Genomic DNA, 26,167 nt, shown 5'->3' with positions numbered 1-26,167 from the left:
TGCAGGTGAGGGAGTGAGAAATGAAAGACTGTTTTCATATAAGGGAGTTGATAAAATAAACACATTTGAAGGCTAATGAAAGGCATGTTGTTCTGATTGTTAGAAAAGGGAGTTATAAATGAGAAAACTAGAAGAACCTTGTAGTCTTGGAGTGGAATTGGATTTATTGGTGCAAATTTATGTTTTAATATATATGTACACGCATGTATATATTCAAATGCAATAAATGTAAATGTAAACTTGTTTATGGATATGTTAGATACATATGTGTACTCCTCAGCCCTGTCAGAGCAGTGAGAGCAGAAGCACAATGAGACCCCAACATGTGGGCTCATACCTAGTATCTAGACCTTAATGTCTTAATTCCCTTCTCCATTAGAATGAACCAGGGCTCTTTAGGGAAATGACTGGTCCTTAGACTGGAGCAGGGAAAGAAAAAGAAAAGCCTGGAACTTGTGCCAAAAGCTTAAACAATGATGGGAACATGTCAAAGGGACATAGAAACCAGCATGAAGGGCCTGTCACTGGCTAAATAGGGAAAACTCTAGCATAAAAACAAATAATGATAGTAGCAGATTACAACCCATTGGATAAAATAGAAAACCATGAGTTTATACTGATATAAATAAGTTGAAAGTTTGATGAGAAACAGCATTTTTATGGCATAAAAATAAAATAGCATACGAATTTCATCCCCCCCCCACCCCTTATCAAAATATTATTAATTACAAAGGAGAAAAAAGTTTGTTTACAGTGAGGTTGCTTGGTAGGTGCCGCCTTAATCAAGTGATCATCAGTATTAAGAATATTATCATTAATGGGCACTGAAATCATATGCTACATGAAAAGTGGCTGTATTATGATTATGTAAGGGAATGTCCTTGTTTGTAGAAAATACACATTGAAGTATTGATGCTTTAGTTCATAGCATCTCAGGTAGCTTACTCCCATTTGGTTCAGGAAAAATAATTCTTTGAACTAAGTTTGCAACTTGTTTGTGATTATGTGAAAATGTTAAAAAAAAAAGTTAATAAAAATTATAATCCATTTATAAGAAGCCAGGTTTTTTTTCAGTGGTGTTTATAACTTATTTTTTATGCATAAGTAGAGCATGATTTTTTTATGGGTTAAAAATAAAGTATGGCATCATTCTTTTTGGAATGAAAGTGAGATAAGAAAACTGAATCCTTTTGCTCTGTGGTTGTGCTCATAGAAGGCCTATGTCTGTCTACCTGAGGGTTGCAGACTGTGCCCTCTCCCCTCATTAGACCATCTTCCCGTGAAGTTGTTGCTATGTGGATTCAGAAAAGCCATGACTTCAGAATGGGAGGGAGAAAAGACTCTGGACAGCTGAGGAGTTGGTAGGAGAGAGGGGTGTGTGTGTGTGTGTGGGGGGGTGGGTGTGTGGGTGGGTGTGCGTGTGCGTGTAGTAAGAAATTTTATGTATACTTTTATGCTTCAGTCCTGAAACTGATGGATGTTTGTCCCTTTCCTCCCTATAGCAGATTGCTTCATGATTCAGAGATTGGATATACTAAGGTCCCTCAGCCTGGAATATCTTTCTAGCCCTCCCACTCTTCCTCTTTCACCTTAACTCCTGTGCTTTTTTGTAGTCCTGGGTTAAATGTCATTTTTTGGTTTCCCTAGACTAGGTTAAGTCCTCTCTTGGACAGTTCACTTAAGTATCATTGATCCTTAACCTGTATTTTAGTGTGGGGATAATTATAATAATTCCTAGAGTTGTTGTGAGGAATCAAAGAATAACTGTATGTAACATGGAATAGTGCCTAGGCACATAGTAAGTACAATGAGTTAGCTATTGCTAACATAAAAGAACATATTTGAAATATTATATTTCATTATACATAGTTGTCTAATTATTTGTTAAATGCCTCTTTCTCTCATTAGATTGTTAGTTCCATGAGGAAAAGGACTGTTTCACTCAACTGTTTCTTAGTTTTTGGTATACAGTGTATTCAAATTGAGCTTTATTGACAAATAATTGACATATATCATTCCATAAGTTTAAGATATACAGCCTGATGGTTTGCTTTACATATACCATGAAATGGTTACCGGCATAGATTCAGCTAACATTTATCTTCTCATATAGACAGAATAAAAAGAAAAGAAAGAAAAAAAAGGAAGAAAAAATTCTATTTATGCTGAGAACTATTAGAATTTACTCTTTAAAAAATTGTTTTTAATATTTTTTTTTGAGAGAGAGAGAGGGAGAGAGGAAAGAGAGGGGGAGAAAGAGAGAGAGAGAGAGAGAGAGAGCGAGCTAGTGGGGAAGGGGCAGACAGAGAGAGGGAGACACAGAATCTGAAGCAGTCTCCAGACTCTGAGCGATCAGCACAGAGCCTGATGCGGGGCTCGAACTCACAACTAGTAAGATCATGACCTGAGTCGAAGTTGGACACTCAACCAACTGAGCCAACCAGGTGCCCCTAGAATTTACTGTTAACAACTTTCCTATAATATTACGAAGCAGTGTTATCTATTATTGTGTTGTGCATTATTACATCCCTAGTACTTATTATCTTATTACTGGAAATTGGTACCTTTTGACCACCTTCCTCTAAATCTGCCTCCCCATACCCTCTACTTCTGGTGACTACAAGTCTGAACAGTATTTGCTTTTCTTTGTCTGACATTTCACTTAGCCTAATGCTTTCAGGGTCCATCTATGTTGTCACAAATCGTAGGATTTCCTAATTTTTTGTGGCTGAATAATATAGTTTGTGTACCTATAGTGCACAATATAGTGTGTACATGTGTACATTACAAATGTACATTACACATGTACATTACATGTGTACAAAATAATATAGTTTGTGTACAACAAAGAAGTTGTGTTACAACTTCTTTATCCATTCATCTGTCAATAGAAACTTAGGTTCTTTCCATGTCTTAACTATTGTAAATAATGCTGCTATGAACATGGGTGCAGATATATTTTTGAGTTAGTTTTCATTTCATTTGGATATGTATTCCCAGAAGTGGAATTGTTGGATTGTAATATAGTTCTATTTTTAATATTTTGAGGATCCTCCATGCTGTTTTTCAAAGTGGCTGCACCAGTTTGTAGTCTTAGCAAGAGTATACAAAGGTTCCCTTTTCTCCAGATCCATGCTAGTGTTTGTTATCTCTCGACTAATTGATGATGACCATTCTAATAGACATGAGGTGATACCTTATTGTGGTTTTAATTTATATTTCCCTAATCACTAGTAATATTGAGTATCTTTCATGTAAAACCACCTGGTTTTGCCTTTAAGCATATTATGTAGTTACTAGTTCTTATAACTTTGGTGAAGTTACTTAAACTCTCTGGGCTTCATGTTTCTTATGCATTAAACTGGGCTATAATATCTACCACCCTGAGTATTAAAGAAAATAGTTTTAAAGACCTAGCATTTCGATGGTGATCATTAAATAGAAGGTTGTTAAGATGTGGCCAAGAATATCAGTACCAAAAATATCAATATTTTAGTAAGTGTTTAAATGAAATAATATACATGGAAATATCTACTGAAGTTCCTGACTCCAAAGTAGGTATTCAGTTATTTTAGCTTCTTACTTTAACTTTTTTCTAATATCATTTACAGCTACAAACCAGTAAGCACATGCTAGTTCTAGATGCTGTATAGAGCACTTTATGTATTTTATATATAAGTACATATGGAGACACACACACACACACACACCTTAAGTGTCACAAATACCCTACCCATTAGATAGGGTTTTTCTTTCCATTAAATAGATAAATTTAGCGAGGTCGGGTAACTCGCTGAGCCAGGATTTAAATTCACATCTTTTTAGTTTTAAAGCCCTTATTCATTTTAGTTTATCATGCTGTCTCTCTACATTTTTGGTTAGAGGTGATTTTGGAATTACCAGGTGTTCTCTTTTACAATGCCCTTGGTGGTGATGGCATCTATAAAACAGTTGATCTTCAAAAACTGTGGTTTCAGTCAGATTACTTCCTCTGAAAACCTACGTGAGGTCTGTTACATGGAAGAATGTACATACTGGTAACTGTGATAAAGCACCAAAATATTTTTAGGAGTATCAAAGTCCTTGGTAGATTGCACCTTTGGTAGTTGTGAGCATTGAAAGCTCTAGAATCTGGGAGTGGGAGAAAAGCAAGAGAATGAAGAAAAAGGAATAGAAATACATTATGCTTTCATACTATGCCACTGTACAACCTTCTTGTCCTAAACTTAGCTGTTATTAAAAGTTTAACTGTTCAGAGAGGGAAGCAAACCAAGAGACTTAAATATAGAGAACAAACTGAGGGTTGCTGGAGGGGAGTTGGGTGGGGGGGCATTGGTTAAATGGGTGATGGGCATTAAGGAGGGCCCTTGTTGGGGTGAGCACTGGGTGTTACATGTAGGTGATGAATTGCTAAATTCTATTCCTGAAATTATTATTACACTATGTGTAAACTATCATGGATTTAAATTTTTTAAAAGGCAAAAAACAAAACAAAACAAAACATTTAACTGTTCAACACATGAATACATTCTCATTTCAAAATAATAAACATGTATGTTTAATATATGTAAACACATACACATACATTTAGTAAAATATAAAAGCTTTGTATTTCTCGTCTTATCCCTACATATCTGCATAGAAATTTTCTTCCTTAAAAATATGTTATTTATGTTAACTTGTAATGGGTATATTGTATATTTAAGTGAATTAATATTTTAAAATTTCTCAGCTTTAATGTCTTATATGGGAAAATATTGATGGATCTAACTCACAGAAACAAAAGGCCTGAAGGGAGTTTGAGATCAAATACCTTGAAAACTGCTGCTATCTCTTAAGTCACTTGTAAAGAATATTGTTTTAGACCATAATAATATAGAAAAACTCCCTTGATTTAACAATGTTTATGAGAAAAGCACAACACAAACTCCACAAATATTATTACAATTATGAGACAAAGAATAGAGAACAGTACTGGAGAAAATGTAGTAAAATCAATATATTAAGGCTGTATTTTGAATTATTTCATACTTGTTTTTTCTAAAGGCTTTTATACTGTAAATTAAACTTGTATGTGGTGAAAAATTTGTTAAAACATGAATGGGAATAATATCTCTATTTCAGAAACTCTGTAGTGATGCTCAAGTAAAAGTCTTTGGGAAATGCTGCCAGTTGAAACCTGGAGGAGACAGTTCTTCCTCACTGGATAGTTCTGTGACTTCATCTTCTGATGTAAAGGACCAATGTCCTAAGTACCAAGTAAGATCATTGATGTCATTTATTTATTCATTAATTTACAAATATTTTTGAGTGTCCGTGATGTGTTATGCACCATCCTAGCGATTGCCGTACAATAGGAACTAGTCCTTACCCTCCTGGAGCTTACATTGTAGCTGTGGAGACAGATAATTAAAGACGTATGTTTATGCATTTTGATAAATCTTAGGAAAAGTACAGAAAACTATGGTCATAGGTAGCCAGGAGTATTTTCTCCCTTTTATTTACCAGTCAGATTTTTTGGGTTATGAGAATAATTTATTTTAGATATCTTTAATTTATTGAAATAATGAAGATTAATATAATATAATACAATTTGGCTGTAGAATGAAATTAAGTATGATTGGAACTATACACATGCAGAAATGGACATTTTTGTTTTTCAAAAGTAATGTGATTCTTCTTTTAAAATACAAACTTAAACAAAATAGTATCTAATAGTAACTTCTCTTTAAATTTGTTATATTTCACATAAGATAACTGTTTGGTTTCATACCAAGTAAATGTCATCTATGTGAATTTATTCATGTCATCCAAGCTTGCATGAATGCATCACAAGTATTTTATATTTAGCGGTACCAAAATGGAATCCTGGGCTTTTAAATTATTTGTAATTAGGTAGTCGTGTTTGGAAGGAAAGTGACCCTTATATGATGTCAATATGATAGTATCTATGAAAGAGCTCTGAAGTTATTAAAATCCAGATATTAAGAGGTAGTACATAATTTCCCCTGTCTACCTTTATTCCTCCAGCTTAAGCATGATACATTAATAAGTTCCTAATTGTGCTATATGCTATGTGATATCATCATACTTATACCAATTTGGATGTTTACTACTTTGATGAATTGTGTAAGCTTGCCTTTCTTCCTAATATTTTGGAGTTGAAAATTAGCACATGGATACAGATTATAGGAACCCTGAAGCATTGAGTGATTGGACTCTTATATTGCATCAATATCTCTAGAGATTTTCTTTAAAAAATTTTATTTTTAAAGTTTATTTATTTATTTTGAGAAGGACAGAGACAGTGTGATTGGGGGAGGGGCAGAGAGAGGGAGAGAGAGAATCCTAAGCAGGCTCTGTGCTACTAGTGCAGAGCCTGATGTGGGGCTTGAATTCACGAAACTGTGAGATCATGACCTGAGCCGAAACCAAGAGTTGGATGCTTAACTGACTGAGCCACCTAGGTGTCCCAAGATTTTCTTTTTTAAGGTACAGATTCCTAGGCTTTGTGCCCAGATACTCTGATAGTAGGCTGACTATGGTCCTGGAACTCTGTTTTTTTAGTAAGAGACATTGAATTATTGTAGCATATAGTTCACTACCCTTGATAAAATGTGATTTCAGGTAACTAGAACATTATCTTTGATTAACACAGATTATTACAGATTAATAACTTCCAACAATGAGTATGTTAAAAAAATTGCCTTTTTAATAAGGGCATTATAAAAAAAGTATTAAAGTAATAGCACTTTTAAAATTATAACCTTTATTATAGATTATGTCATATATAAATATGCCAGTGACATTTATGCTGAGTATTCGATATGTATTAGAGCAGGCAAAGAGAACCTTTACTAGCAAACTATATGGTCTGATAAAATTTAAACACCAATTTATTTTTACTGCGTTTTGGTTTCTGAGGTTTCTTTTCTAGTTTAGTATTAAAATCTATAACTTCTTTGATACTTAAATTCATAATAATTTTAGTCAAAATAAGAATGGAGTTAGCCACGTTATAGTGAAAATGAGCTTGTAAGAGAAGGCTCTCACTTCTGTCATTAACCAGAAGCAGTGTAGTTTGCCAAGTAGGGTTGGCATTAATTTTTTTTTTTTTAGATACGGGTGGAACAGTAGCTGGGGAGGGGAAGTAGGAAGGAGAGAGAGAATCTTAAGCAGCGTGGAGCCCAACGCGGGGCTCCATCTCACAACTGTGAGATTATGACCTGAGCAGAAATTAGGAGTCAGATGCTACGGACTGAGCCACGCAGGCACCTCTTGCATTGATCTTTTTTTTTTAGGAGAAAAAAAAAAAGACCCTCCCATTTGATCATTAAAAAATTATTTGTCTCTGTTTCTAAAATGTTACTTTTAGTACCCAAACCTTTGTGTTTTGAAATAAAAGTTTTTTCTTAACCAAATCCCTAGATGAGTTCTTTTATTAAATAGGTATATCAAAAGTGTTTTTTTCTTTAAACATTAGCTTTTTGTCTTTATTAAAACAAAATTAAGGCTAACACCTAAGAGAAAAAATATGTAAGTGAATATATATTTAAAACTAATATGAAATAATTATGATGAAATGGCATCTATTTGAATTATGATGAAATAGACATCTATTTGAAGATGTCTCTTTTAAGAAAGGTTGACAAATGTAAATACATAGATTTCTTTAATCCAAAATGGGCAGTAAATAAGCAAAAGAGTAGAAGAATCACATAAAAATAAAAATAGTGTACAGATATATTTCGTATCCTCCACGTGTAAAATGAGGGTCCTTGTTACTTTATTGTTAATATCAGAAGAGTCTTTTAAGTATTTTCTTAAAACTCCTAATTCTTGATTTTTTATGATAGAATGGTTTAATGAAATTTGTGAATAATTATTATCTTAGATAGTTACTTAGGTCCTCTTTCTTATCAGTTTTATTATATAACTACAAGTTAGGAATTACATTTTTCCTAGGGATTATTTTCTTCACTGGATGACAGGTCTGAAGGTAGGCCATCTAGGTATGATATTTAGGGTTCAAGATGGCTTTAGAGATCATGGTATCCTTATCTTTCTACTTACCCAGAGTTAATGTGTTAAATTGTTAAATTGTTGCTCTGTGTTCCTAATATGGTATCTCCATTTCCAGTGACTTTCATTTATATCTCATGCATATAAATGTATAAATTGTGAAAGCTGCAACTCCAGCCATTAGTTTAACCCTCGAAATGTAGAAACCAACTCTAAATTTGTCTTTTTTTTAATTAAAAAAAATCTTTTATTTATTTTTGAGAGAGAGAAAGAGAGAGTGAGTGTAAGTGGGGAAGGAACAGAGAGAGAGAGGGAGACAAAGAATATGAAACAGGCTCTAGATTCCAAGCTGTCAGCACAGAGCCTGACGTAGGGCTTGAACCCATGAACCGAGAGATTATAACCTGAGCTGAAGTTGGATGCCCAACTAACTGAGCCACCCAGGCGCCCCTGAATTTGTCTTTAAGGGAGGATGTGAAATGCAGTTGTTTTTTCTTTTTTTTTTTCAGTTGGGCACATTGCTGCCCTGAAACACATTAGACTTCAAAAAATAAGGAATAAGATATTTCAGGGGGTAATTAGTAATATTTACCACAGTATCTAATTAGTGATGAAATGGATGATAATTAAAGGTAGAATGAAGGAAAGGAATAACTTTTAATTGGAGTTCTTTGAGAATGAGATATTCTCATGTTTTAAATAAGTCCTTTTAAAAAAATACAAAGTAGAGGTAAATTACCGTGTTTGTGAATATCTCTTTTGTACAGCAGGAGTGGTGAAAACTGTTCTGCATGTTCAGTGAATTCTGTTTCTTATTGTCTGTCCTGGAGAAACATTGCATATGCACAAGATGTGGTTAAGAATGTTCATTTAAGGGGCACCTGGGTGGCTCACTTGAGTTGGCTAAGTGTCTGACTCTTGATCTCAGCTCAGGTCACGATCTCATGGTTTGTGGGATCAAGCTCCATGTCAGTCTCTGTGCTGACCGTGTGGAGCCTGCTTGGGATTCTCTGTCTCTCCCTCTCTGCCCCTCCCCCTGCCTGCCTCCCTCCCTCTCCCTCTCCGTCTCTCTCTCTCTCTCTCTCTCTCTCTTTCTCTCTCTCTCTCTCTGTCTCTTTCTCAAAAATAACTAAACTTAAAAAAAAAAAAAAGAATGTTCATTTAAGCAATATTGTAATAGCAAAAACCTGGAAGTAACCTAAAGAGCCCATCAGTAAGGGGAACTGTGGTATTTTCATACAGTAGAATACTATGCAGCTGTTCAAAAGGAATCTTTGTATAACCGTATGGTTAGATGTGTAAGACACTGTGAAATGGAGAAAATCAAGCTATAGAACAGTGTATACAGTGTAGAATCACTTAAAAAAATCATTATGTAGCGGCGCCTGGATGGCTCAGTCGGTTAAGCATCCAGCTTCAGCTCAGGTCATGATCTCTGGGTTTGTGAGTTCGAGCCCTGCGTCGGGCTCTGTGCTGACAGCTCAGAGCCTGGAGCCTGCTTCGGATTCTGTGTCTCCCCATCTCTCGGCCCCTCCCATGCTCATGCTCTGCCTCGCTCTGCCTCTCAATAATAAATAAACGTTAAAAAAAAAAAAACCCATTATGTGGAATAACTATAGCAAAGCAATTGTCAGTAAAATTCAATATTGGAAATAGTCATAAGGTTTGACATTCTGCAATTTGATTAATGTTATGGTTATTTTTTTAGGGTTCCCGGTGCTCTTCTGATGCCAATATGCTTGGAGAGATGATGTTTGGCTCGGTAGCAATGAGCTACAAAGGATCTACCTTAAAAATTCATCAGATCCGGTGAGGGCTTTTCTGATTTTTCATTATCCATGTTAGAATATGTAATTTTTAAACATGAGAGAATTTCATATAGTCTTCATGCAGATTGAGCATGTCAGATACTCAGTTTATGATATTTTGTGGGGTTCATGCTACTTCATGACTGCTGTAACTATATAGTGAAATGTCTGTCACTTACATATTTTGATTTATAATAAATTGAGGAGTTCCTTGTCTTAGTTTTGATCTCTTTCTTTCTTTCTTTTTCTTCATAGTTCCCCTCCACAGCTTATGCTTAGCAAAGTTTTTACTGCACGGACTGGCAGCAGTATCTGTGGAAGTCTCAATACGTAAGTGATTATGAATGCAGGGAGAATTAATTATTTAGGATGTGCAAAGTAGGGAAACTAACAGAGTATTCTCGGGGTTCTTCTACTCCTTAAGTTTGAAAGTTCACAGAAGCCAGCCTTTTTTCTTCCAGCTTTATTGAGATATAATTGACATGTAACACTATATAAATTTAATGTGTACAGCACATTGGTTTGATACTTTCATATATTGGAAAATGATTACCACCATAGCATTAGCTAACTAATACTTCCATGCTGTCACAATTACTATTTCTTTTTTGTGGTAAGAACAGCTATGATTTAACCTCTTAGCAATTTTCAAGTATAACAGATACAGTATTATTAGCTATAATCAGCATGCTGTCCATTAGATCCCAGAACTTACTGATCTTATAACTGAAGTTTGTAACTTTTGACTATTATCTCCTCATTTCCTCCACTCTCAGCCCCTGATAACCACCACTCTTCTTTGTTTTTCTGTGTCCAATTTTTTTATATTCCACATAGAAGTGATATCATATGGTGTTTGTCTTTCTCTGTCTGACTTATTTCACTTCTCATAATGCCCTTAAGATTCATTTATGTTGTTGCAAATGGCAGGATTTTCTTCTTTCTCGTGGCTGAATAATATTCCATTTTTTGTGTGAGTGCGTGCATGCATGCGTGTGTGTTGTGTATGTGTATGACATCCATTCATCTGTTGTCTCCATTTATTGACTGTTGTCACTAATGCCACATTGAACACCTGAGTGCAGATATGTCTGTGAGATCTTCATTTCAGTTCCTTTGGATATATACCAAGGAAGTGGGATTGCTGGATCATACGGTAGTTCTATTTTTAATTTTTTGAAGAACCTTCATACTGTTTTCAAGTGGCTATATCAATTTATGTTCCCACCAAAAGTGCATAAGGGTTTCCTTTTCTCCATACCCTGGCCACCCTGATTATCTCTTGTCTTTTTGATGTTAGCTATTGTAATATGTATGAGGTGATACCTTGTTGTGGTTTGATTTGCCTTTGTTTGATGATTAGTGATGTTGAGCACCTTTTCATATACCTCTTGGCTATTTGTCAGATGCCTTCTTTGGAAAACTGTCTAGTCAGTTCTTCTGAATATTCAGAGGAAGTTACTACTTTTTTAGTCAGGTTGTTTATTTTTTGCTCTTGATTTGTATGAGCTCTTTATGTATTTTGGATATTAACCCTTTAACAGATACATGATTTGCAAATATTTTTACCATTCCATAGATTGCCTTTTCATTTTGTCAATTGATTATTTGCTGTGCAGAAGCTTTTTAGTTTCATGTAGTCATATTTACTTATTGTTGCTTTTGTTGCTTGTGCTTTTCTTTTTATGCCATGTCCAGGAAATTGCTGCTACAATCAATGTCAAGGGAGCTTTTTCCCTATGATTTCTTTTAGGAGATTTGCAGTTTGGAAGTCTTATGTTTATGTCTTTAATCAATTTTGAGTTCATTTTTGTGAATGGTGTAAGATAAGGTTCTAATTTCATTCATCTGCATGTAGTTACGCAGTTTCCCATAATCATTTACTGAAGGTACTCTCCTTCCTTTGTTAAGTGTTCTTTATATGCGGGTTTTTTTTTCTGGGCTTTTGATTTTGTTCCATTGTTTTCTGTGTCTGTTTTTCTGCCAGTACTATACTGTTTTGATTACTTTAGCTTTGTAGTATAGTTTGAAATCAGGAAATATGATGCCTCTGGCTTTGTTCTTTTTCTCAGGGTCTCTTTGGCTTTTCGGGGTCTTTTGTACATACAAATTTTAGGATTGTTTTCTTATTTCTATGAAAAATGCCATTGGAATTTTGATAAGACTTGCATTGAATCTATAGATGATTGTGGGTAATATGCACATTTTAATAATATTTGTTCTTCCAACCTACTTTTTTGACTTTTTTTCTTTTCGTGGAAAGATGTTGTGTTTTTTCAAATGCTTTTTTCTGCATCTATTGAGATGATCATACGATTTTTATGTTTCATTCTTTTAATGTGGTAATTCTCCTTTATTGCCTGGCATTTATTGAAGCATCCTTGCATCCCAGGGATAAATCCCACTTGATCATATTGAATGATCCTTTTAATGTTCTGTTGAATTTGGTTTCCTAATATTTTGTTGAGAATTTTTGCATCTATAATCATCAGGAAAAGTGATCTGTAATTTTCTTATAATGTCCTGGCCTTGGTGTCAGGATCATGCTGTTCTTGTAAGATGAGCCAGGGAATACTCCTTCTTTGATTTCTGGAAGAGTTTGAAAAGAATTGACATCAATTCTTTAAATGTTTGGTAGAATTTACCAAGGAAACCATCTGGTCCTTGGCATTTCTCTGTTAGGAGGTTTTTGATCAATGACTGATTCTACCTTCTTGTTACTGGTCTTTTGAGATTTTTTATTTCTTCATGATTTAGTCTTGGTAGGTTGTATATTCAGTCTTGGGATTTATCCATTTTTTATAGGTTATGCATTTTGTTAGCATGTAATTGTTGATAAGTAGTTTCATGATCCCTTTTTATTTGGTATCAGTGTAATGTCTCTTTCATATCTGGTTTCATTTATTTGAGTCCTCTCTCTCTCTCTCTCTCTCTCTCTCTCTCTGTCTCTCTCTCTCTCTCTCTTTTTTGAGTTAGTCTGGCTAAAGGTTTGTTGATTTTGTCTCTTTAGAAAACTAGCCCTTAGTTAAACTGATCTTTAAATTTATTTTTCTTTGTTCTCTTTCATATATTTCCTGTCTGATCTTTATTTCCTTCCTAACTTTGGGCTTTTTTTCTGGGTTTTTGAGGTGTAAATCAAGGTTATTTGAGATATTTCTAGCTTCTTACTGTAAGCATTTATCACTATAACTGCCCTCTTTTAAGTGCTTTTGCAGCACTTCTAACAAGTTTTGATATGCTGTGCTTCCATTTTTATTTGTTTCAGAGTATTTTTTTAATTTACTTTTTGATTTCTTCTTTGACCCATTGGTTGTTCAGGAGCATGTTTTTTAATCTCCCCATATTCTGAATTTTTCAGCTTTCCCTATGGATAAACTGTTTTATCTGTATCTATATTTATATATCCGTTTGGTTCCATTTAGCCTAAGGTATGGTTCACGTCCAAAATTTCTTTGTTGATTTTCTGTCTGGATGAACTATTTGTTGTTGAAAGTAGTCCTTTACTAATTATTGCATCATTGTCTCTTCCGATCTGTTAGTATTTGGCAAATGAATCTGTTTAGGTTCTCTGGTGTTGAGTGCATGATTGTTATATGTTGTGTCTTCTTGATGAATTGCTCCTTTTATCATTATATGACCATTTTTGTCTCCTGTTACTCTTTTTAGCTTAAAGTCTTCTTTCTGATATAAGTATAGCTATTCCTGCTCTTTTCTGATTTCCATTTACCTGGAGTATCTTATTCTATCCTTTCATATTGAGCCTATATCATCCTTAAAACTGAAGTGAGTCTCTGGCTTGTTTTTCATTCATTGAGCCACTCTGTATGGAGTCCAGATTACTTCTCATTTTAGTTTAGTTGAAGAATAGGAAATGTACTTTCTCTTTTCTCTGATTTGCTTCTAGAAGCTATATCTGGAAGTAAAATGTTGACTGCATTTCCATGTTAGGATGAGATACTGATTTTCCGTTCTGTAGTGCCATGCTGAGTTAGCACCTGTATGTTGTGGTCTTTAGTTTTCAGGTCCCCTGTAGAATTAACTCTGCAATCAGGAGTGGCCTAGGTAAGCTGTGGTGGGGTACAAGGATACTACAGGTTGTTAATGCCAGGATTAGGGTAGTGAACCTGATATGTCATATGCAAATACCTTCTCTCATTCTTTTGGTTGCCTTTTAGTTTTGCTGCTTGTTTCCGTCACTGTGCAGAAGCTTTGTATCTCGATGAGGTCCCAGTAGTTCATTTTTGCTTTTATTCCCTTTGCTTCTGGAGACATGTCAAGGAAGAAGTTGCTGCAGCTGAAGTCAAAGAGGTTGCTGCCTTTTTTCTCCTCTAGGATTTTGATGGTTTCCTGTCTCACATTTAGGATTTTCATCTAATTTGAATTTATTTTTGTGTATAGTGTAAGAAAGTGGTCCAGTTTCATTCTTCTGTATGTCCCTGTCCAGTTTTACCAATACCATTTGCTGAAGAGACTGTCTTTTTTCCATTAGATCTCTTTCCTGCCTTGTGGAAGATTAGTTGGCCGTGTATTTGTGGGTCTTTTTCTGGGTTCTGTATTCTGTTCCATTGATGTGAAAAGATGCTCAACATTACTCATCATTAGGGAGATACAAATCAAAACCATAATGAGATACCATCTCACACCTGTCAGAATGGCTAAAATTAATTCAGGAGACAACAGATGTTGTCAAGGATGCAGAGAAAGGGGAACCCTTTTGTACTGTTGGTAGGAATGCAAACTGGTGCAGCCACTGTGGAAAACAGTATGGGGGTTCCTCAAAAAATTAAAAATAGACCTACCCTACGACCCAGCAATTGTACTGCTAGCAATCTATGCAAAGGATACAAAAGTGCTGATTTGAAGGGACATAGGCACCCCGATGTTTATAGCAGCACTATCAACAGTAGCTAAATCACGGAAGAAGCCCAAATGTCCATCAACTGACAGATGGATAATGAAGATGTGGTGTGTGTGCGTGCGTGCGCGCGCGCGCGCATACACACACACACACACACACACACACACACAGGAATATTACTCAGCATTGAGAAAGAATGGAATCTTGCCATTTGCAACAATGTGGATGGAACTAGAGGGTATTATGCTAAGTGAAATAAGAGAAGGGCAGATATTATGATTTCACTCATATGTGGAATTTGAGAAACATGACAGATGAACATAGGGGAAGGGAAGGAAAAATAAGATAAAAACAGAGGGAAGCAAGCCATAAGAGACTCTTAAATACAGAGAACAAACTTAGGGTTGCTGGAGGGGAGGTGGGTGAATGGGGGCATGGGCTAAAAGGGTGATGGGCATTAAGGAGGGCACTTTTTGGGAAGAGCACTGGGTGTCATATGTAAGAGATGAATCACTGGGTTCTTTTACTCCTGAAGCCAAGACTACACTGTATGTTAACTAACTTGGATTAAAAAAAAATGGAATAGTAAAGCTGAAACAGAGGCACATATGATATCAGATTCTTGGACTACCTGCCAGACCTAGTAAATGAAGAACTGGGGCTAGGATGAGATGTTAGTGGACCACAGTGATGGATTCTGCAGGGACCGTATCAGAACTCTGGCTAGGAAGGGTCTGAGGGATACCCAAAGTCAGAAGCAACAGGAGGTAGTAAGGAGTTTACTCAAAACTAGAAAAATTCTCAAAAGATTCCATTAATTGTAAATGTTCCTAAAGACTTTTCAGGTGTTTTATTAGCTAAGGTTCTAATACCTGTAGCTCTTTATTAGCTTTTCTTTTAGGAAGGAAGGAAAAGGAAAGATGTATTTCACTGTATTTTGGATGCTTAAAAAATACTGATGATAAAAGTGCTAATTTTTAAGAATTAAACACTAAAGTAGAAATTAGAGATCCTGTATTGGAATCACTGATTTTAGCTGTAGTCTTCTCACTTTATTCATGTTTTCTAATTTTTTATTGATGGTTCTTAGGACAGATACTTTGTACTAAAAGCATAAAGTAATTTTATTTCTATTATTCTGAGTAATTTATGGACAGGAGTAATACAGTTCATTTATAATGTGTGAACTGAAGATATTTTTTGTATATTTGGTGGATTCTTTTTCCTTTTTTGTCTTTTTTTTCTGCCAGAAGTTTCAAAACTAATGTCAGGTCCAAGATATGAGGGGAAACTTTACAATTTAAGTTTGGGTCAGTAATCTTTTTCTGTAAAGGCCTTAATAGTAAATAATTTTAGCTTTGTTGGCCAGACAGTATGTCTGGTTTCTTAGCTCTACCATTGTAACATTAAAGCAGCCATACACAGTACATATATGAATGGGCATGGCTGTGTTCCAGTAAAACTTTATTTACAAAAACAGGCAGCAGGCTGGCTTTAGCCCTCAGTGTATAGTTTGCCAACCCCTGATCTAAATGATTAGGTACTTTATAGTCCTATTACGAATACTTAAAACTTAAAAAACTGTTAGACGCTTTAAATTTCATTGTATAAAATGAATTTGCAGTTTATTGTTTCTCTTCCCTTAGGCTGCAAGACAGTCTTGAATTCATCAATCAAGACAACAGTACATTGAAGGCTGATAGTAACACAGTTATTAATGGACTACTTGGAAATATAGGTAAATTATTTCTTTGGTTTTATAAGTTTTAAATAAGGTTAACACTATAACAGGGATTTGCACTTACTGCTTAATAATGTAGATCTTTTATAAGACCACAGAGTTTGACATACTAGAAGTGGAAAAGGCATTTAAATTGCAAATATGTATAACATTTGTATTATTTGAAAACATAATTTTTATATATATGAATATTTATTTTGTATATGAAAAAAGAAAACTTAAAGATATATCTGATTATCTGATTTATTTTTTGTTTTTAACTTTGATGCATCTTTGAAAGGCACTGTTACTGATATAAAAAGTCTTTACCAGCTTTTTTGAATATTTCAGCTGAGGAAGACTATTATTATACTTTGTCCCTTGTCTCTTCCGTAACCATAGAAGTAATTTTAAAATGGTGCTCATTTTGTGACCTGAATTCACATAAATGGGCAGATATTCAAATGTGATGTTCCTTAAAAGATTTATTAAAGTAACAGCTTATTTAATAATTCAGATAGTTGATTGTTATTGTTATTTAATTTCAACAGACTGTTCCTAAAAGTTCTTGCCATTTGTTTTACCCTAGAAAGCTCATCTGAGTTGCTGCTGACCATATTTCTGGTGCATAAAATATTATAGTATCCCAGAATGTGGACAGCATTTAGACTAGGAGAAATATTTCTCTTACTCTCTATTTAGTGAGAATTTTTATTTGGAATTAATTTTAATAAATATTAGTTATATATATATAAGTAGAAAAGGTTTTCTTCCAACTTGAACCGTATTGTATTCTATTATTTTTCATAATTCCTGTTTATTCAAATGAGCAACCATTTATTTAGTACATAGTATGGGCTAGTTACAGTGACAGGCATGTACTTTAGAAAGCTTGCATATTTTTTAGAAAAATAGAGTAGTTCTGCTTTTTCTTAACTCACTTGATTATTTTATTGGTTTTAAGAAAGTAAAAATGTGACAGGGAAATAAATGAATCTTTTTTCCTTATAATTTGACACTTTTCAAAGCTTAAGATGTTAATTAAAAGCTGTTTATTTTAATAATACAAATCTATTATCACTTATAAATGGTAAATTACCTTATAGATGCTAGATATACTCATCTTCTCTGTTTTAATGTAGGATAGGAAATTAATCCATTTAACAAAGTATAGACTTTAAATAATGAGTGACTTTAACTTGCACATTTATAATTGTGAATTAAGGATATTTGAGGACCATCTCTTATTTTCTTTACATTTTTAGTTAATCAACAAATACTTATCAAGCACCTATTACCTGCTAAGGACTCTGCTAGGCCCTAAGGATACAGTGGTAAACCAGACACAATTCCTGCCTCAGCGTATTTGGTAATTATAGTTAGTGGGAATCACACAAATAATACAACAATTACAGTATACTACAGTTAATTTTTGGACATGTTAAAGAGCACATGTGGTAGAAATGAGGAGAAGTACCTAATTCAGTCCTAGAGAGTCCCAGAAGACTTCCTTGGAGAAGTGAGACTTAACCTTGAAGGATTAGCCTTATGTTTAGATAGAAATGTTCTAGGAAAAAGCATAATAGTATTTGCAAAGGCCTAGGAGCAAGAGATAATGGCATGAAGAAAGAATGTGTATAAATCAGTGTTGATGGAGCCAAGAATAGGAGTAAAGGAGGTTAAATCAAGAAGTAGGAGGTAGATCACAGAAGGCACTGTGGGACTTACTGAGCAATTTGGATATAGGCTGTAAGCAGTTGGGTAGCAGTGAGGGTATGTATGTTAGTTTGGGTGCTCCGCCTGTTTTTTAACAGGTGCCAAGACATGATTAAACATGCAAGGATATTATTAGGGGAAATGACTATGTGAGAGAAAAAGAGGAAGGAACTGGGAAAGGTTGAGAAAGCCCTCAGATTGTGATACAAATGTTGACCCCAAATGAAAGAGAATAGAAGATTAAATGGAAGTGTCCTATCCTACCATGCAATCCAAGGAAGGTTTGGTAAGGCCATTGACAAGTCTTTGAGTCAAAGTTTGGTGTCAAAAGTGACCCACGTATTGCCAAAATGTGCCTGTCTTACTATTCCTCCTGTGTTCAGTTACTGACTAGGAGCAGCCTATGGGATATGTGGCCTTGCTCAAACATCACAATAGATTTCAGAATGCAGTTGCTTGAGGTACTTAGTCAATTATAGTCCTTACAGCTGGAGGTCTTTGCAATGTATTCTCAAGGCCACCACAGAGGAGTTGTCAGGATATAGAAATATGATTGGATTAGATTTATATCTGTAAGAGTATTGATTACAGTGGGAAAGGATTCAAGTGAACCAATGGGATTGAAGAAAAGATCTATATAAGAAGGCTGCTTATGATAATCCAAGTGACAGAGAAGGAGACCTAGAGTAAGATTGTGCCAGTGAGGTAGAGTGTTTTTGAGGGGTTCATGATGGGAAATAGAGTGGATAGGACTTGACTTGGTAATTAGATGGAGTGGGGGAGGAAAAAGGAGGAAGCAAGGGTGGCACTTTGCTATCTGGTTGTATAAATGCTTGGGTATTAGTGCCATTTATTGGGAGAATCAGAAGAAATTAAGAATTGGTGATTTTAGGTTTAGGTATATTGGAATGGAGGTATTGGTTGAGTGTTCAAGTAAAGATATCCATTATGGTTAGTTAGTTAGTAGATGTGGTAGATGCTGTAACATAAAAATCCATGGATGTATAATAACTTTAAAGGAATAGGGGTTTTTTTTCAGCCATGTGGAGTTCGAAAGGGTGTTCATCATTGATTAACACTTTTTCTCCAAGCAATGTTTTAGAGTTCCTTCCTTCTTAGAATTCTACCTTCTTCATTGTGTGGTTTCCAAGGTTGTGCTCAGCTGCACTAAGCCAGTGGAAAGGAATTGAGAATGGAAAAGGCACTCGATTTCATAATTAACCTCAGCCTAAACGTGACATACATCAGTTTTATTGACATTCCATTAGTGGTAACTAATCACATGGCCTCACATACGTATAAGGAGATTTGAGAAATATGATCCCTAGCTGGGCAGCTGCTTCCCACAAACTACTTGATACAGTAGAAGGGAGAACACAGTTCTTTGTTAGACAGTTAGCTGTGTCTGCCATGAATTATGAATCATTAGCATGTAAATGGTAAGTAAAAGCATGAGAATGAATGAGATGACCTAGGAACTGTTAAAGAATGAGAAGGCAAGATTGTTGAAGAAGAAACCCTGGGAAATGCTGGGTTAAAGACAGAGTAGGTGAAGAGAAACACATAAAGAAGATTAAGAAAAAAACTTAGTATGTTATCATTGGGAACTGTGAGGGGAAAGTTCAAAGTGTAATTTAACATCACATATGCTATAAGGTAATATAAGATAGTATGGACTGCATTAATCAATAAGAAGGCTTTTAGTGGCCTACTTGAGCAGTTTCAGTGGGGAGAATAGAAGCCAGAGTTGAGGAGAGACTCAGAGGTTAGACTTTTTTCCAAGATTTAATCAGTGACTCTTTTTGGTCTCAAGACCCCTTTACACACTTAGAAATTATTGAGGACCACAGAGAGTTTTTGTTTTTGTGGGTTACGTTTGTTGATATATACTGTATTAAAAATTGAAACAAGATTTTTAAACATTAATTTATTAAAAAATACTAACATCCTTTTTCATGTTAATGTAAATATGTTGTGAAATGATTGTTTTCCAAGTAAAATTAATGAAGAACAGTGGCATTGTTTTACATTTTTGCAAATCTCTTTAATTTCTGGCTTAATAGAATATTGCCTGTATTCTCCTGCCTGCTTCAACGTTCATTCTCTTGTAATATGTTGTTTTAGTTGAAGTGTATTAAGAAAATCTAGTTTTACACAGACTCCCTGAAAGGTTGCAGGGACCCAAGGAGTCCTTAGGCCACATTTTAAGAACTATTGAACTATTATATAGGATTAGATATATGGAGAGAATAATTTTGTCTGTGTTTAAATATTGATGGAATAGATTATAAGGAGGGTAAGGTTAGAGATAGAAGTGGTACTTACTCGGTAAAGCAAGGTTTTTGAAGGTACTATCTGACATAGAAGAATTTGCTTTGGAAGGGAGGGAGGAGCTTCCCAGGATTTTTCACTGAATAAGTTCCTAGCACACAGTAAGACTTGAATAATGTTTCCTGTTGTTAACTGCTCTGGCATCAAGGAGGCAGGTGGGTCAGTGTTTGATTAAGTTTGGAGATAGGGGGGTAGGAAAGGAAGAGTTCCTGTCTGGTGAAATCTGTGTGTGTGCGCACATACACATCTGCATCTGCATACTTGTGAGAGACAAAGTCGCATATCCTGAGAGTAAGGAAGGAGGTGCTAGGTAAAGAAGGAGTTTAAAGACATTAGATAAGTTTTGAAGTGACTAGAGAAGGATTGCCTTCACATGCACTATAATTTTAGAAATTTTTGTTATAGAAAAATATCTATTAGCAAATTTGAAAAATACATTTGTTTCTTTTTAGAACAGAAAGCCCCCTATTCTTTCCTAGGTAAACCTCCTAGGTGACTCTTTAGGCCATCTTGATTAAGCATAACAGGTGACTCAGCTGCTTGCTTCCTGGCTATAATGTTGCCCCTTTGGTGTCTTTAGACACTGTTATCTTCATTTGGTCCAGTGTGTGGCAGCCATGCTTTGTGGACAGCTGGGAGTCTGGCCCTAATGGGTGCGTTGGTGTTCCTCCTTCCATTGTGGCTGACCCTTGGGTTAGGAACTTTGGTTTCTTCCAAAGTTAGTTACTTTGTAGCTTTACTAGGTTAGGGAAAAACAAGTTTCATACCTGTTTTGCCAGTAAATCTCTTTTCTGCTTTGTTGTATGTTGTGTTCTCTTTCTTCAGCCAAGCACTTAGGTGGTTTTCTCCTTATGACAGTGGCAGGAGAATGCTGTAGTCTTAAAACTGACTTTTTAAAAGATAAATTTATTTGGCAAATATCACATTTTATAGATAACGTTACTGTGCTTTTTTGAATCTTTAAAAACATTGTTTTAGGTTAGAAAAGATTGAACATTTAAAAAACTTTACCTTGTATAGTGGAAGGTTATTTTTATTATTATATATACAGATTTATTAGTAAATAGGCATGAAATTGTTACGTTTGACATCAGCTGTGACCAGAAGAAAACCATCCTGTTTCGAAGAAGGGAACCCTGTTTGAATTATTCTTACTTAGTTTAAAAGTTTCCATCCATATCTCTTGCTGTGCGTTTGTGCTGCCTAAGCTCACCCTTTATTCCTGACGCTTTACGGCTTCTCTAACAGCCTTCTTTCATATGTATTTTACGTTTTTGCCATGTAGGTCTTTCACAGTTCTGCAGCCCCAGGCGGGCATTCTCTGAACAGGGTCCGCTCCGCCTGATCAGGAGCGCCTCTTTCTTTGCAGGTTTGCGATGTGCTGTGTGGGTAGACTAGTTGGTGTGCCCCAGTGGCTAGAATCTGTAGTTTAGCTGTGGAAACAAGAGAGTAGATAAATGCATTTGGGGAGGGTGTAGTTAAGAAAACATTTTTGAGCTGAGAACTTAATTCCTTTTCACTGAATATGTTCTTAAAAGTTTCCAGAAACTTTCAGCTATCAGTGGAATTGACATTTTCATGAAACTTTAGTTTGTTATTTCATATCTCATTATGTAATAAAGATTTTAACTTTAGAATCCTAAACCAAATTTTACTATGAACATTATTTCTTATAATAACAGCTAGAATTTCTAATTTGACACTCTCTTGTTTCCATGGTTGAGTAGCTTTTGTACTCATAGTTCACCAATTGCAGAAAATATCCTATCTTATTATTTTAAAATTTCTGATCTACATTATTTCATAAGAACGATTTTTCTTGGAGCTAAGATTTAGATGAACAAGCACCATTATATTGATCTGTAAAAGGCGTATGTGAGTGTATTTGTTTATATCATTACATTGATGATTATAGTGTATGTTCATGCCTCTGTATTCAGGGAGTTGTATCTGACTTCTTGTTTTAATTGATATTTATATTGCTTATAAATAAGAGGCAGGAACAGTACAAATTTATTACAGAAAATTTGTAAAATAGGCAAAAAAATATATATTAGCCATTGTGTCAGCTAGAATTAATCTTTACAAAAAACAAAATTGGGATCATACTATTCCAATTGTTTTCTTAAAATTTTTATTATGAAGAAATTTTAAACATACATTAATATAGGCAGAATAGTAAAGCAAACCATTGTATACCCATCACTTACTGCCAGGACCATCATTCTTATTGTTTAGTAGCATGCTTTTTGGTCATTTAATAGTGTATTGTGAATATCTTCCTTTTAGTCTTCCTTTGCTTCTTTAGATATTGTATCATTTTCATATTATATTTCAAATCTTCACATAGATCTTAAAGCTTGTTCAACTAAGTACTAGCTCTTGGTGTTGGGTTTGTGCCATGCTATTGAAAAATATAAAGGAATGCAATAAGATAAGCATGATTTCATTTGCTATATACAAGGAACGGCATCACCCTGAATAGCAGTATGTGTTATAACTGACAGTTTTGTCTTAATTCACAGTTCACAGCAATCCAATGGACATGCCTGGAAGAGAGCTGAATGAAGACAGAGACAGTGGCATAGCACGCTCTGGTAATGTCATGTTTATGTATCAGTCTAGTTTTTTTTGAGATCACTATTAGTCAGCATTGATTTTTATTTTTGCCTTTATCATCCAATTTAATGCACATAGTTTGTTAGTGTTGAGATTAACCTTATAAGAGAATTGTGGCAACAGAGAGAAATATTTTTATTTTGTTTTATTTTATTTTGTTTTGTTTTGTTTTATTATTAATTTATTTATTTTTAGAGAGAAAGAGTGCGCGAGCTGGGGAGAGGGGCAGAGGGAGGGAGAATGCCAAGCAGGCTCCACACTCAGCATGGAGCCTGATGTGGGGCTCAGTCCCACAGCCCTGGGTTCATGACCTGAGCTGAAATCAAGAGTTGGGTGATCAACTAACTGAGCCACCCAGACGCCCTGAGAAATACTTTAAAGTTAGAATTTTCATGTTTACTGTGACATGTACCTGGTGGAGTACCACCTGAATGAATGCACATTGGTTTAGGCTTAGCCAGTACACGAAAAAAATATTAATCAAGAGACTCCTTAAATAGCATAGTAGAAAAAATACATTTGCTCATATCTGCTTGCTGTTAACTAGTGTTTTAAGTTTCAGACTGTCTCTTGCCCAGAAAAGCTTAGGCATTTTGAACAATACTATACATACTGTTTTCAAATTCAGACTGTCTCTTGCCCAGAAAAGCTTAGGCATTTTGAACAATACTATACATACTGTTTTCAAATATGGACTGACAAACTTCTGTCTGACAAACTTTTATTGCAATATGGTAGAGATGAAAAAAAAAGAAAGCTCACATTCTACCTTTGAGGATCACAGAATCTACTGAGAAAGGAGTCAGGAAAATTGTCCTACATTGTGTGATATGTTCTGTGATAGACCTGAGCAAAGAGGTTTGGAGAATGGGAACGTAACTTAGCCTGGGCCAGCAGCAGGGGGCCAGTAATGCTTTGCAGAGAGATAATACTTGAGTTGTATCTTGAGAAGTGGGAGTTACCCAGCCTAAGGCATGATATAAGTAAGGGCTTTCCAGGTAAAAGGAAAAGTGTTTGTCAGGGCCCAGAGTTAGAATAAATGAAAGGAGTATCTTAGGCTTGCATTATTGTAAGATATGAGAAACTTTATTCACTGTAGTCTGTCCCTATGAGCTGTCACATTATACGGTTTTGCTGTCTAAATTGTTTATAATTCAGTTTTGAGTATAGATGGGAAGTCCAAACTTACCAATACTATAATCCCTAGGTATGAATTAGAATAACATGGTTTCCAAAAAAAAAAATAAAGTTCACACAACTGAACTCTACTCTGAGACTCTTATGAAGCCTAGAGAAAGGCTTATTTATGCAACTGTATTTGAAAAACACAACAAAATGAAAAACTCAATACCTCATTCTGATAGACAGCTAGAGTTGAGGACCGCTTCTCTAATATGAAAAATCTTCATCTTTAAATAATCTCACCTTTCCTTTCTTTCTCTTTCTTTCTTTCTTTCTTTCTTTCTTTTTGACAGAAAGTAGGATTTCTTGGTGGGCATGAATAGGAAGGGGGCAGTGCCAAGTTTTTCTTGAGTGCAGACCCTACCATTTGTCCAAGGGGCTATGATTAGGGATATATTTGATCCCATAGCCATCTGGGATGAGCCACTTTTCAGCCAGCTATCATGCCTTCAAATTCACCTGCATTAAACTTAGTAAAGTCCAACTTCTTGGAAATGCGGATCTTCTGGTGGCCAGAGAACTTGAACTTGGCCCCTTGTAGGACCTCATTCACATGCTCCTTGTTCTGCAGCTTGGTACGATGGACATGATGGCTTGGCCAGTGTGGACCCTGTCCATTCTGCCCAGGGGCTTCGAAAGGCACTCCATATACCTGTCTGGAGCTTAGATTGTAGCTAGCATGATCACCCTTCTTTTCTAATTGAGTTTTTTATTTTTGTTCTTGGGAACTAATCTAGAGTATATTTTCTTTTAATACTCATTGCTTCTGTGTAATCTCGAGATTTTAGTTTTCTCTACTGTGGCAGGAATTTGGTTCTTATTTTATCCAGGTTTCAGAGGTGATAAATTAATTTCTACACTTCATTTTCTTTAGTTTAAATTGAAGGACCAGGCTGGATTGATCTGTAAGACTTGTTCAAGCATTAAATTCACATACTCCTTTTAAATTAATTGTGTATTTTCTTCTTTTCCCAAAGTAGGGTTATTTTTAATACCAGCATTTATTAACACATAGCTCTTCCAAATTTAGGTTAGCATTTGATTTTTCATTGAAGCCATACCCAAGTTAGTTATACATACCCAATCTAGACTACAAAGTTTTAGAATACAATGGTAAAAATGTGGTCTTTTCAAGAAAGTAGTTTAGAATTAATGCATTGATGGCTCAGATAGTTGTATGGCACATAAAGTTCTTGATCATTAAATTTGTTAGAATTGAAAAGAACAGATCTTCATAATGACAGTCTTAGTTTTCACTCCTGATGTCCAAAATAATATATCATCTGATGTGTACCTTTTTATAGATGATAATAATACTTGGCAGTTTTTGATTACCTTACAAATTTTTAGCATGTGGTTGTAATCATGAAGATAGGAATATAAAATCTTGCCAAACAAATGCAAGCTCTTAATGTCTTTTCCTCTCTGGAGCCAGTATAGAGAAGGGGAGGATTCATAGCCTAAGGAAAAATGAAGGGTTGTGGCTTTTGGCACTTTTTGGAAAGAGAGGTTTGGGAAGACAATAAACCTCACAATTAGGGGATTGCAGCAATTATAATCATAATGGGTTCTGTTAGAATGTGTCTGTCACCCCTTAGAATGCTCCAGAGAGCAGTCCATAGGATTACTCTTTGGAACTTAGTAGGTGTAGTCCTGACTGTTATTAAAAGTGGCCAAACTGGGCATCTGGGTGGCTCAGTTCATTAAGCTTTTGATTCTTGATTTCAGCTCAGGTCATGGTATCATAGTTTTTGGGTTTGAGCCCAATGTCTGGTTCTGTGCTGATAGTGTGGAGCCTACTTGGGATTATTTCTCCCTCTCTCTCTGTCCCTCCCCCGCTGGTGTGTACCTGAGGGCTCTCTCTCTCTCTCTTTCTCTCTCTGGGAAAAAAAAAAAAAGTTGCCAAGCATT

General features: G+C 35.3%; 1 protein-coding gene across 2 annotated transcripts in view; it reads left to right on the top strand.

The window, feature by feature from the left end:
• FNIP1 (folliculin interacting protein 1) overlaps positions 1-26,167 on the top strand; it is a 154,679-nt gene that overhangs the window by 82,555 nt on the left and 45,957 nt on the right. The window contains exons 3-8 of one of the 2 annotated variants that reach the window (XM_042934481.1): positions 5,125-5,259; positions 9,731-9,831; positions 10,086-10,160; positions 16,335-16,426; positions 21,741-21,824; positions 22,981-23,052. In XM_042934481.1, coding sequence (XP_042790415.1) covers positions 5,125-5,259; positions 9,731-9,831; positions 10,086-10,160; positions 16,335-16,426; positions 21,741-21,824; positions 22,981-23,052 — 559 coding nt within the window. The remainder of the gene's footprint in view (positions 1-5,124; positions 5,260-9,730; positions 9,832-10,085; positions 10,161-16,334; positions 16,427-21,740; positions 21,825-22,980; positions 23,053-26,167) is intronic. The other variant, XM_042934488.1, reaches the window with a different exon arrangement.

The sequence above is a fragment of the Panthera leo genome, chromosome A1 (assembly GCF_018350215.1).
Source record: "Panthera leo isolate Ple1 chromosome A1, P.leo_Ple1_pat1.1, whole genome shotgun sequence".
In the NCBI taxonomy this organism is placed as follows: Eukaryota; Metazoa; Chordata; class Mammalia; order Carnivora; family Felidae; genus Panthera; species Panthera leo.
Note: the sequence above shows the minus strand (reverse complement) of the source record. Positions and strands in the feature narration are given on the sequence as shown.